The sequence below is a fragment of the Benincasa hispida genome, chromosome 8 (assembly GCF_027475165.1).
Source record: "Benincasa hispida cultivar pf3 chromosome 8, pf3_genome.v1.1, whole genome shotgun sequence".
Classification (NCBI taxonomy): Eukaryota; Viridiplantae; Streptophyta; class Magnoliopsida; order Cucurbitales; family Cucurbitaceae; genus Benincasa; species Benincasa hispida.
Window position 1 is genome coordinate 46,713,630 of NC_143485.1, and position 12,849 is coordinate 46,726,478.

The following is a 12,849-nucleotide window of genomic DNA, read 5'->3' on the forward strand; positions in this document are numbered from 1 at the left end:
AAATGAAATCAGAATATATTATTGATGAAGAGTGATCTACACAATGATCTTTTTATATGAGATTCATTGTGTAAAAAACAGATAAACAAACTTATCAACTGAATATCAAGAAATCCTAACTAAACTCAATCACTTGATAACAAACTTTAAATAAAACAACCAGTTTAACGAGCTCTCTTAATATATGCTCACTCCTATCTACAACTATATATATATATAACTCATTCAACAATTTCTTTGAAAACATTTGAGCTTCTCTTGGGTTGAGGTTGGCTTCTATTTTCTATTTTTCATTACCGTCCATATGCTGATTTCTTAATTCATATATTTTATCCCTTAATTCATTTTTGGACCATTATTTGTTGTCATTATTTAATTCCTTAATTACAAATTATGGACCAAAAACGATTAACTAAAATTATTAACTAAAATTTAAATATTAAACTAAAAAAGTTAATGAAAATTTAAATGTATTAATGATTGCTTATTATAAGTGAAAGAAATATACAAGTTTTTTAGATTCATTTATAAACAAAGATACCTAAGAGAATTTAAAATGAAGTTGTGACATTATAGAAGTTTGGCTACGTCATTTCTTACAAATATGTAATAACACTTTCTAAAATGCATTTGAAAAGTGATAACATGAGTATATGAAAAGACTAAAATTAGTTTTTCTTGAAAAAACTTCCAATTTTCATTTGACAATCACATTATTCGATAAAGTTGTGTTTCATACTTTTTAATAAAATTAAAATTATATTTTAAATTTTATTAAACACGTGAGTTGTACGTGATTTCGAACTAGTATTTTCAAGAAATAGGAAAAAAAGAAAAAAGACAATAAATCTAGAGGCACGAATTAATGGCTTCAAAATTGAAATCATTCCTATATTTTTAAGAAGAGAGAAAATTAATGAAAAAGAAAAAATAATGGCGGGACCGGGCCCACCTCTGTATCGCTCAATATAAAATAAAAACGCCAAATTGATGGCAGGGTGGTCTACGTAGTGGTTATTAGGTAGGATGATCACTGGGCGTGGATTGTCTACGCTGCGATCAAGAGTGTTTACGGTGAGCTCTACATCTACAGCCGTTGGATTTATTAAATGACACATTCTAAATGAAAATGGGCCCGTGCCAGGACTAGGAGGGAAATGGAAGGTTCAAGATTCTGAACCCAAAAAAGCTGTAGATTTTGAACTCTAATTTGTAGCCTAGCATTTTTCATGGGCTTCTGTTTTGTGTGATTTGGGCCTCAAACAGGCCCAGAGACCCAGTAACCCATCCTCCAACTAAATTCACTATTAATTCTCTATTTTCGCTCTCCATTCCCATGTGGTAGAAGCCAAACCTTACAACTTATAACATTCCCCTCCAACAGAAATGAAGCTAGAGTTAGGGCTGTTGTGGGTCACAATTGCATCTTGAAAGGTTCACGGAACGATCGTGCAACACCTTTTCTCGTCTACAAATAAATTAGTCAAATCAAAATTAGATAGGTGGTAGTACAACGAGCATATTCAATCTCCACCCCCATTTATGAGAAAACCGGATTAGAGAAAAATGGTTTTCGCAAACGTTTGAAAACATGATTGAGAAAATAATTGTCGTAGGCTAGTAAGCAATAAAGGGTAACAAAGGCTTAATATCATACAATTTCGGATATGAAGGATGATGATTAGTCTTACCCCATGTATATATTGTAAGTTTTTTGTGATTGTCACCTTTACATGTGATAATGATGTAGACCCACAATAAAAAATATAAGTAAACTAACTTGCACAATAAAATACATAAGATGAAAGCACGATAAAAAGGAATTGAAATGGGCATGCGTCCATTGACAACCGTGCCCTGTCAAGTTGAAATGGGTATGCACATTGTCACAGTTATGCTTGTCCAAAGCGTGACACCCACCAACTCGTTGCCACCATTCCAGCTTTCTTACATATCAATTGTGCTTTGCCTCCTCCACACAAACGTTGTCTGTGAATGCATTGATGACGAAAGATGAAATCTTTTTGAAAAATATTGCATCACAAATATGATGGTCTCTTTTGATATCATTTAGGGGATGTTTGGTGGCTCGTAATGGGATGGTGTTGTAATGTAATGTAATAAAAAACTCATGTTTGGATCGAGCATTTTGGACCCGATTTATAATATAAAACTCATTCCATTCGGATAGTTTTTCAACCAAACTCTTCTTTTTATTGTGTTCACGTTTCACATCTCATTTTCGTTCCGTCTTCGATTATTCACGCCTGCAATACATGCTTACTGTTACTCTCAAAGTATATTCAAAGTCGATGAAGGGGAGAGTGATATTTGCATAAGAATTGTGTTCAAGTTAACGGATCATTTTCAACTTTAAGTTTCTTTCAACATGGCTTTTTAATCAATATCAAGAAAAAAAAAAAGGTGCACGTTTCAAGCAGTTAAGAACTTAGAATCTTACCGCGGACGCAATTCGTTGCCAGGTTGACATTCCGTTGAGCTCAACGGCGACATGAAAAATAAATCAACAATTAATATTAACTAAGACTCCGTTTGATAACCATTTCATTTTTTGTTTTTATTTTTGAAAATTAAACTTATTTTCTCCTCATTTCTTACAATGATTTACATCTTTATTAAGTAGAATGTTAAATTCTTAGTCATATTCCAAAAAACAAAAAACAAAAAACAAATTTTTCAAAATACTTTTTTTAGTTTCCAAATTTGGTTTGGTTTTAAAAATATGTGTACAAAAGTAGATAATAAATGAAGAAATTTGGAGGTAGAACTAGTATATATATAGGCTTAATTTTCAAAAACAAAAAAACTAAAAATTAAGCCCTCGTTTGGTAACCATTTTGTTTTTTAAAACTAAACCTATAAACACTACTTCCACCTCAAACTTTCTTTATTTGTTATCTAATTTTTACCAATGGTTTAAAAAACTAAGCCAAATCTTGAGAATTAAAAGAAATATCTTAAAAAGGGTTGTATTTATTTTTGGAATTTGGCTAAAAATCCAACAATTATAAAGAAATATGCAAATTATGGTAAAAAATGTGGATGACATAAACTTAATTTTAAAAAACAAAAACAAAAAACCAAATGATTATCAAATGGAGATTAAATAGTTACCAAATAGAGTTAAATAAAATGGAAACCTACTCATTAAAAATGTTTTAAATTGTTTTTTTAATATTACAACTTTTAGATTGTCGGTCAGGACTAATATATACGAAGTACTCCCTATCCCTCTCTTGTTAAATTAGTAATAAAAATTAATAAATCTAAAAGGAAACCATTTAAATAATAATTATAAATCAGCATGTACATTAGATCGGGACCAAAGTTCTACAATTTTTTTTTTTTTTAAAAGCATGAATATATAATTGAGAAATAATATGTACAAAATCTTATAAAACCCGAAATAAAACCATAAAGGTTTATGTCCAAAGTAGAAGATATCATATAGTACAAACGTGGATCGTTTCTCCTTAGCAAAATGATAATTCAACTTTTTTTTCCTTATTCAACAAATATACAAAGTTGGGAGGATTCTATTACATTTTCAATCCCACCATGCCACGTCCAAAACTTACTACTTACATTCTTGACCGTTTTAAGTAAAATTTTTTATTATATAAATTAAATTAAATTAAAAAGAAAAAACTTAAATAAAGACATAAACTAAGGTCCTATATTTACTAGAAGAAATCAATTCAATTAAAAATGAATGCTTTATTAAAAAAAAAATGCCACTATAAACATTATAATAGAAACTAGAATGATTGATTTTTTTTTCATATATATATAAATATAGTAATAAGTGAAAAACAAAAACAAAAAGCTAAAACAATTGATCGCAAAGAGGAATGAAATACTCTCTACAAAGACGTGAGGCAAGAATTTCCAATCTCAAATAAAGTTATATAAAGAAAACAATAATTTCGGCGATTACACTCTTCAACCTCAACCATAAGAACATACATTTGTCATACTAATGAATAATGTATTCAATAACGTTAATGGGAAGATAGAATTCAGCATTAGACATTAAAAATATAAGGGTAATTGCAATTAATTGCACTTTAAGACTAATAATTAAGCGTATAGTAACATTTTCAAATAATTACAAATAAAGCAAAATCTGTCTGCAATAGACTCCTATCAATTGTATGATCTATCACTAATAAATCCCTATTAGCAATATGATATATTATTGATAAGTTCGAAAGCAAAATCTAAATTTTGTTATATCTGCAAATTCTATTACATTTTGCATTGTACTATGTTTGTAAATACTGTAGACTTAATTGTTATATTTGCAACTATCCAAAACGTAAGCCAAGCAGAAATAACCCGCCATTTCTCAGCTAAATAATTAATTCCCTAAAAAATGGGAATAAAGATTTAAAAAGAAAAAGCAAAAATTGGAGAAAAAGAGAGAGAATGGTGTAAGCAGAAATTTGGGCATAAATTCGTAGGAGGAAAGGATTATGATGTGGTCGACAGTAAATAAAGAGTAGAAATTGAAAAAAAGATACGTTTTGCTGGGTGGGCAGCATTCTTAGTGGGAATCTATGCGAAGGCCAAAGCCTTTAAGAGTGAATGCCTTTATATCACCAATTCCCATCCATTGTGTATTCCATTCCTTTACAAAATCACACCAATCACCCTCCCTGCCGTTTCATCGGACTAATATCTTCATTGATATAAGACCTTTTTGATAGAATCTAAGTGTATTTGGGAGATGTTCAAGTAGAGAACTTTATCCTTCTTCTTCACTACATTCTTATCCACTTGAGCTTTGAAATTTGTAAATGATTGAGGACCAGAGAGTTTTAAGAGAGATAGGAGAGAGAGCAGTTTGAAAAAAAGTTTCAAACTTTCAAGATTATAATTATTGACACCCACCAACCCATAGGAGTGTTAAAAAGTCTACAAAAAGCAAACCCACATAAAACCAAACCAACAAGAATCACCACTATACATATAAAAACAAACAGTCAAACAAACAAACAAACAAACATCACTGAAAAAGACGACCACCATGTTTTCAGGCTTTTCGTATCCCCACCATTCTCTCTTTCTTCATCACAACTCACACTTTCCCGTGTCCCCATTTTACTTTGAGGTTGTTTCGGCGGATTGTTCAGAGTACAGCAAGTAGGCCACAGCGTAAGTCTTAAGATTCAGAGATAAAGATTAAAAGCACCACTACCTTTTTCCATGATCGATTCACTTTGGTACAGCCCCAAGGCTTCACCTTCAAGGGCCCCAACTAAGAGGAAAGGAAAGAAAGAACTTAGCCTACCCAACAAAACTCTCTCCATTTAATGAAAAATGGACCCAAATTCATATTCAAAATTAAAATGAATCTCTCCTATGGCTGGAAAATTGTACTCAGATGACCACTTGAAACAACTCTATTTATTGTTCCATCTTCAATGTCCCCATTTGACTACCTTATCTGACAGGGAAACTCTTTGTTTATAATAGTTGTAATGACCTGTTCAAGAGAACAACTTATCAGGGTTGGCTTGACCCCATGGGATGGTTCCTTCCTACTTTGTCAGCTGCCCCAAACAAAGATGATAAGATTGGTATTGTTCAACTAAAAATGTTGACCAGATTCACTTCCATCTAACCTAGTTTGTTGACTGGTACAAATCTGCTTCCAGAATCAATTTCAGATGGGGTCACATCTCACATGTCCAATGGTGAATTTTTCTAATCCTATCATGCTAAATGATCATTCACAAGTTACTTCAGACCTGAAAGGTAGAATATTGTACATAAAATATCTATTAAAACAAGTGATAGGGCAAGGAAAAGAGAGAAAAAAAAGAAAGTTACAAATGACAAAAGCTTACAAGATACAACACAAAAGGTAACAAAAGGTCAAGATTCCGCGCCCATTTTTTCTCCTATCTTTGAAAGTTAGGCCAAGGTTCGAGGGCACTTTTCATAACCTTCCCCCACAACATAACACCCTTCCTTTTTCCTCATTCACCTGCACCACACTAATTGAGTAATTGCCTTACCAATGCTAAAATGGACCCTTAATCCAATTAGTCTTCGCATTTATTACATTTATTGAGTGGTGAGTGTTGACTACACAACAAGCAGTAATGATGACCAAAAAGGGAAAAAAAAAAATCGGTTATACAAAATTTATCAGATATGAAAGAAGTTGCCATATGTTTGAATTGGCTAGGGATTTGCACAGAATCAAGATCCCTATTCCCTAATGTTGTTTGTAAGCTGTATTGCTTTTGAAGGGAAAAGAGAACAATCATTAATCTTCAGGAAGGGGAAAACAGAATTGAATTTGAACTTTTCCAAAGAACAATCAAGGGAGAAAATGAGGGATAATTTTTATTCATTTTTCATAAGAAATGATACGAACATCAGATTTTACAATTGAAGCAACAATCTATCATTCTCTGGAAATATATCATTACAAGCCTTATCGCTCTCGCCTCCTTTTCATTATCATCAAATGCCATCACCCAGCAGCAACATATAAAATCGAAAAAAGAAAAAAGAGAAAAAAAACCCCAAAATTCATAAAAGAGAAGAGAGATTCATGAGGTGGAAGATGAACCTGGTACTCTAGGAGATGTTATTGGGAACAGTGGCAACAACCGAGGCTCAGAATCCCGAGGAGTGGTGGTCGGCGAGGGATGCAAGTAAAACCCCTTTTCTTTAATCGCTTTCTCTTCCGCCTCTGCATCCAACTTAGCATTCCCATTCTTCAAATAGCTACAATTCGCCAACCCAGATCGATCAAACGGGTCAGGAATTAGCGGCGTGACCGGACTAAGAGCAAGCGCCGGAAAGTCCAGAATGCTAGGAGAAAGAATTTCATGTTTCCTCGGAGAAAACCCAGAATGACCACCAGAACCAAAAACAGGAAACACGGGGTTAATTTTAAGTTTATTCAAAGAGTTCCTACGCTCGTAGAGCTTGAATCCAGATTGCTGCCTTCTGGGCAAAGATTTAATGGGTGGAATGTGGGTTTTGGAATGAGAATCAGAATTGGGAGCACCGGGAGCAGGCTTGACGGAGGCTTGCTTGGCAGTTTCAGGGGATCCAGTGAGCATTTGAACAACTTGTTTAAAGGAGGAAGTATCGGCTTGAACGAAGGTAGTGGGGTAAGGATTGACAGATTCGGATCGAGTGATGGGTTTGGGAGAATGTAACTGGTTGAATTGAGGCGGCGGAGTTGGAGGCATGACTTGGAGGCCATTGCTGGTGCTGCTACTGCTGGTACTGCTGTTAGTCATGCGACTGCTTGGAGAAGGAAGGAGAGAAGAAGGAGGACATGGGTTTTCTTGGTGAATTGAAGAGGTTTCCATTGATAGGGTTCTGATCAGTGAAGAGGTTTCAGAGAGAGAGAGAGAGAGAGAGAGAAGAGAGAGAGAAGAAGAAGGTGTTGAGAAACAGAGGCGTGGGGTAGATGAGAGATTAAGAAGGATGGATTGTTATTTCTTTACTGCCTCCTCTGCCTTTGCTCTGTTTTTGTGGTTTGGTAAGAAATGTTTTGGTGGGGAGGTTTCTTTTTTTCACTCTTTACCTTCAAATTTTCAGTCGTATTCATCATCAATACCGCGTCTGCCTACCACGCTCCCTCCCCATTTTTTTAATTACAAGTTTACTCATCTAATTTTAATTTTGTATTTAAGGCTAGTAAATAATTTACAGTAAATACAGTGAATTTTTGGTCAAATTTTAAAAATAAAAATAAAATTTCAAAAGTTATTTTTTATGTCTTATTTCATAATCATTTCAATTTTTATCTTTAGATGTTGAAAATTAAACCCATTTCCTCTTCGTTTCTTACTATGATTTGCATATTTTTTAAGTATAATAGTTAATTTTTTAGCCAAATTTCAAAAACAAAAACAAGTTTTTAAAATTAATTCTTTTAGTTTTAAAATTTTAGCATAGTTTTTTAAACCACTGGTAAAAAGAATATAACAAATGAAGAAATTTGAAGGTGAAATTAGTATCTACAAACTTAATTTTCAAAAATAAAAAAATAAAAAAATAGACTAAGCATGCTTTAGTTTTGAAGATTTGACTTGATTTTTTAAACTATTAGTAAAAAGTAGATAACAAAAGAAAAAATTTGGAGATTGAAGTAGTATCTATATACATCATTTTCAAAAACAAAAAAACTAAAAACCAAATAGTTACAAAATGGGGACTAAAAAATTTTAATTTTGTATCTAATAAGTAATTGAACTTTTTAAAAAGTTGAAAAAAAAAACTATCAAACCACGTAGTTTTATTTCTCAATTTCCATTAAAAAAAATATTAAAAGATTTGAAAAGTTTATGAAAAATCGAAGATAATGATTAGGAGTGGAAACTATTTGAAATTATTATTTTGTTGATAGTTTTGAAAAGTTTATTTTCAAATGGAAAATTTGTACAAATAGAAAAAATATTCTAACTATTTATAAAAATAAAAAAATATATATATTGATGAAAACTGATAAACTTTTATTGACGTCTATTAGTGATAGATTTCTATTAATTTGTATCACTGATATACTTCTATCAGCCTCTATTAAATAAGATTGAAATTTTACTATTTTTATATAAATAGTTTTCATTATGTTTCTATTTTTTAAAATCCCCTTTTTAAATAATTGATAAAGTTTGTGGTATTTATTTTTTTTTTTTAAAATCACGTTCAAAATTATTTTAAATTTTTTTATTATATTTTTTAATTTGCCCAAATGTATATAATTTAAATCTCCATATTCCTATTCTATTAAAAAAAACAAAAAAAAGCTATTAACACTAAGAACATGTAAGACACAATTTAAAAGTTAAAAAATTAACCTTGTAATTTCCTATATTAAATTAGGTTAATTAGGTAAATGGCCGAAACCATCAAATTTGACAGTAATCATAGATTTAATATATCATTATTAAAGTCCTCAAAAAGAAAAAGAAAAAAAAAAGCATTATTAATCCACATGGTCAAATTATGTAATAACTATTCAAAATAACTCCCTTGCTTAAAAAAACTGTTAAAAATAATTGGATTACGATAAAAATTAGTTGGTGCTGTTTTATAATTGACCACTCGGTGATTTACTTCTAATGTATGAATTATTAAATATGGATACACATTTGCTATTTTGAAATTATATATAATATATTTTTCAAACATTTATTAAGGGGAACTACAACATAAATTGAAGCTAGATAGTCACATCGTTTGTTTTGTTTTTTTATTTTTATACTTCTTTCCAACTACTGGTTAAACATTGGTCGACGAACATTAATTAGTTTTTATTGTGAGTATTACTCAATTATAATAATGATTAATTAATAGTGATTTATAATTACTTTAAAAAGACTTTATTTTAATGCAAAGTAAATAAAGAAAATATTACCCTTTCGTATCTGAAAGGCCGACTATTTTGTTGAAATCGTGAAAGTGAAAAATACTAAATTAGACCTAAGTTTCATTCCTCCACATAATTAATCTTAAATTTTTCATGAAATGACGTTTGATTTGGTTTTCTAAATTATAGTTCTCTCTCTTTAATTAATTTATGAAAGTTATCGTGGATCCCACCCCTATGTTATTTCTTTAAAGTAGTCTTTTTAGAAATGGACAAATTTCAAATTATTTTCAAGATAAATAAAAATGAATTAACAGTCTTGTACTTTTTTTTTTTTTTTAGCAACATAATTTTGAACTTTCTACCTTGATATAATATCAAGCATTCGGGTCCCAATTCGTAAGACAACTTTAAGGTTTTTTTTTTTTTGGATTATTAAGAGAATTTTCGCTATTATTGAAAATTTTATGAAAAAAATCCAGACTTTATTTTGGTTCAGAATTTTAATATTTTTCAGTTATATATGTTTAAATTTAAAATATACAGACTTATTACAATTTTTTACTATGACAGATTTCATTTCACTTCAGTACAAAACTTTTAAAATATTTATAATAATTTTGAACTTTTGAAAAAAATTCTAGATATTTGCTGTTATTATGTTCTTTAATACACGTTCATCCAATCTAACTTCAACCCACTCAAGACATTAATAAACCTATTTTTGGTCATGTTATTTATCTATTCGATAATTGGCCATAGAATGGCAACAAAAGTTAGAAAAAAAACTGTTTTTTTAAAAAATTAAACCAATATAATGATATGTGAATATAATCGGATATTCAAATTTTCATGCCCAATTTTTTTTTAAAGAAAAAATTTCTAGAACCTTTGGAGTTGGCATTTCTCCTATTTAGACCGAAACAAATTCTCTAATAATTTTGAATCTCTGATTTGGAAAGCTAGATATACACATGAAGTTCAAGTGGACTTCATTCGTGATTTGCATCTAGTGGATCTAGTTAAGGCTTTCTTCAACCAATTGCAGGAATAACTCTATCGCTCATGATTTAAGTTTTCGTAATTGTAGATTTGGCTCTTTCAAAATCCGATTTGAAAATCACCCTCCATGTGTCAAATTCTTGGATTTTCCCTTAAATATTTGATGTTTTGCTGTAATTAAAAAAAAACATCAGATATTCAACCAATGGTTTCTTTAATGTAAATCTAAATAATTAAGGTCCCGTTTGATTTTTTATTTTTTGAAAATCAAGCCTATAGATACTATTTCCGCCTCCAAATTTTTTATTTTGTTATTTACTTTTTATCGATGATTCAAAAAGGCAAACCAAAATTTGAAAACTAAAAAAAATATTTTTAAAAATTTTGTTTGTGAATTTGGAAATTGTTTAAAAATTCAACTATTATACTTAAGAAAGATGCATATCATTATAAAAAATGGAGAGAAAATAGACTTAATTTTTAAAAACTAAAAATAAAAAATGAAACGATTAGCAAGCGGGATCTAATAGAGTGTGAAGAGTACGCGCTTGAGATGAGAGTGGGGTTAGCTAAGTTTGAGTGGTGGGCGGTATTCAATTGGATGAGTTGAGAAATTTTGGACTTTGGAGAAAAAAAACAAAGAGAAAGAGAGAGTGGTGGAATACGTCAAAAAAATATTCAAATTTTCCCCACATTGACTTGCCTCCATTCTCATGGCATATTCCGTAATATCAACAAATCACAAGGTCAGAAATTCAATCTTCTCCTTTACATATTATTAAAAAGAAAAATAAAGTTTAGTCATATTGATTATATGAGTGTTTAAGGAAATATTTTAAGTGTTCAAATTTTTTCTTTTCAATATTTAATAAGTCAATTCAAATAGACTTTTAACATACTATCTAAAATGTATTTTCTAAAAATCGAAATAAGCAGTGTTCAATCGATATAAAATGAGTAATTGACGTGTAAATCAGAGATTCTTTCCATTCTAAATGATACTAAAAAATATTTTTTGAAAGGTAAAAAATATTAATGTATTGTTTTTAAAATTCAAAGATATTATTGATCATATAGGTGTTTAAAGAGATATTTGTATAATTTAATGAAACGTGGGCATGAGTTTGATAATTTAATTTACCAAATTCAATTAAACTAGAATAAGCTTAGTCACAGTTATTGGATGGAAATATGGGGAATAAAGTTTCTCTGTCATATTTTTAAATTGAATGGACAATAAGTGAGCAAAAACGGTATACATAGTGTTCTCCTTTTTAAAATTAAATCCAATAAAAAATAAAATAATAGTTTAGTTTGCTTATTTTCTAAGGACACGTTTACGTTTAATTTCATTGTGGTTTTTAGGTATACTGCAATAATTATTTTATTAGTGTACATTAAAATAATTAAAGAAAGTTATTCTTAAAAAAAAGAAAAGAAAAATAGTTTGCCGAACATTTGAGATTCTTTTAAAACATCGATAATACTTCCCACCGGACAGAATGAATTATTGTAACAATTTTATAATGCCTACTGGTAAGTAATGGCATTCAAAAAATTCGATGAATCGATGAATCTGATTAATTAATCCAACAGAATTTATATGGTATGAGTTAGGTTATCCACTCATTTGATTTGAAAATGGTATGAGTTAGGTTATCCCCTCATTTGATTTGGATTTTCAGTTCAAATGAATACAAATTTATTGGATTGAATTAGTTTATGGTTTACAAAAAAAAACCCAAACTAATTTGAACCAATCCAAATTTATTATTAATTTAAAAAATATATATTTTTTTAGAAAAATTTCCACATATAGAAAAAATGTTAAACTATTTACGAAATAATAATAAAAAAATATTGATAGACACTAATAAACTTATATCATCATCTATCAATGACAGACACTGATAAACTTCTATCTGTGTCTATCAGACTTCTATCCGTTTCTATCATTGATAGATACTAATAGACTTTTATCAACATCTATCAAAGAAAATTAAAATTTTACTATTTTGTGTAAATAGTTTCCCTTATTTTTTATTTTTAAAAAATCCTTATTATATAATTATATATACATATATTTATTTTAATTCTATTTAATTTTATGATTTTTGGATAATTTATTCTCTAACAACTCTTAAATAATCTTTAGCCTTTGGAAAGAAAATTTTTATAATATAAATTGAAATTGAATTGTTAATCGTAACGTGATATATGAAAATTAATTGAATAAAATTTTTATATATTAACATTTTAGTTTATTTTTAGAACAAAAATGTTAATACATGACCCATATAATTCGAATCAACCCAACCCAAATGATTCATGGCTGGGTTGGGTTGGATTAATTATTTAATGAGAGTGATTTGAGTTGGGTCTAAAAAGTGTTTCAACCCGACACACGAACACTCCCACTAATAAGTTTTTGATGAATAGAAGAAAATAGTATAAGAGCGAAGAGAAATTTAAAAGAAAAA

At 29.6% G+C, this 12,849-nt stretch overlaps 1 protein-coding gene across 4 annotated transcripts; it reads right to left on the reverse strand.

Annotated features, from left to right (window-relative positions):
• Window positions 1-1,668: 1,668 nt before the first annotated feature.
• LOC120069335 (VQ motif-containing protein) lies at window positions 1,669-7,564 on the reverse strand. Of its 4 annotated transcripts, XR_005479508.2 has the most exons (3): window positions 6,608-7,502; window positions 5,874-6,013; window positions 4,063-5,774 (listed from the first exon to the last, which is right to left on the reverse strand). XR_005479508.2 is itself a non-coding variant. In XM_090316601.1 (2 exons), exons 1-2 carry the CDS (start codon window positions 7,359-7,361, stop codon window positions 2,230-2,232), a joined length of 792 nt encoding a protein of 263 aa, XP_090172727.1. In that variant the 5' UTR covers window positions 7,362-7,503; the 3' UTR covers window positions 1,669-2,229. The 4 variants fall into 4 exon arrangements, 3 of the variants coding, with proteins under 3 accessions (XP_090172727.1, XP_038876999.1, XP_090172728.1); XM_090316601.1 differs by lacking the exons at window positions 4,063-5,774; window positions 5,874-6,013 and adding an exon at window positions 1,669-2,267 and having other exon boundaries at window positions 6,608-7,503; XM_039021071.2 differs by lacking the exon at window positions 5,874-6,013 and having other exon boundaries at window positions 4,867-5,774.
• Window positions 7,565-12,849: the final 5,285 nt, after the last annotated feature.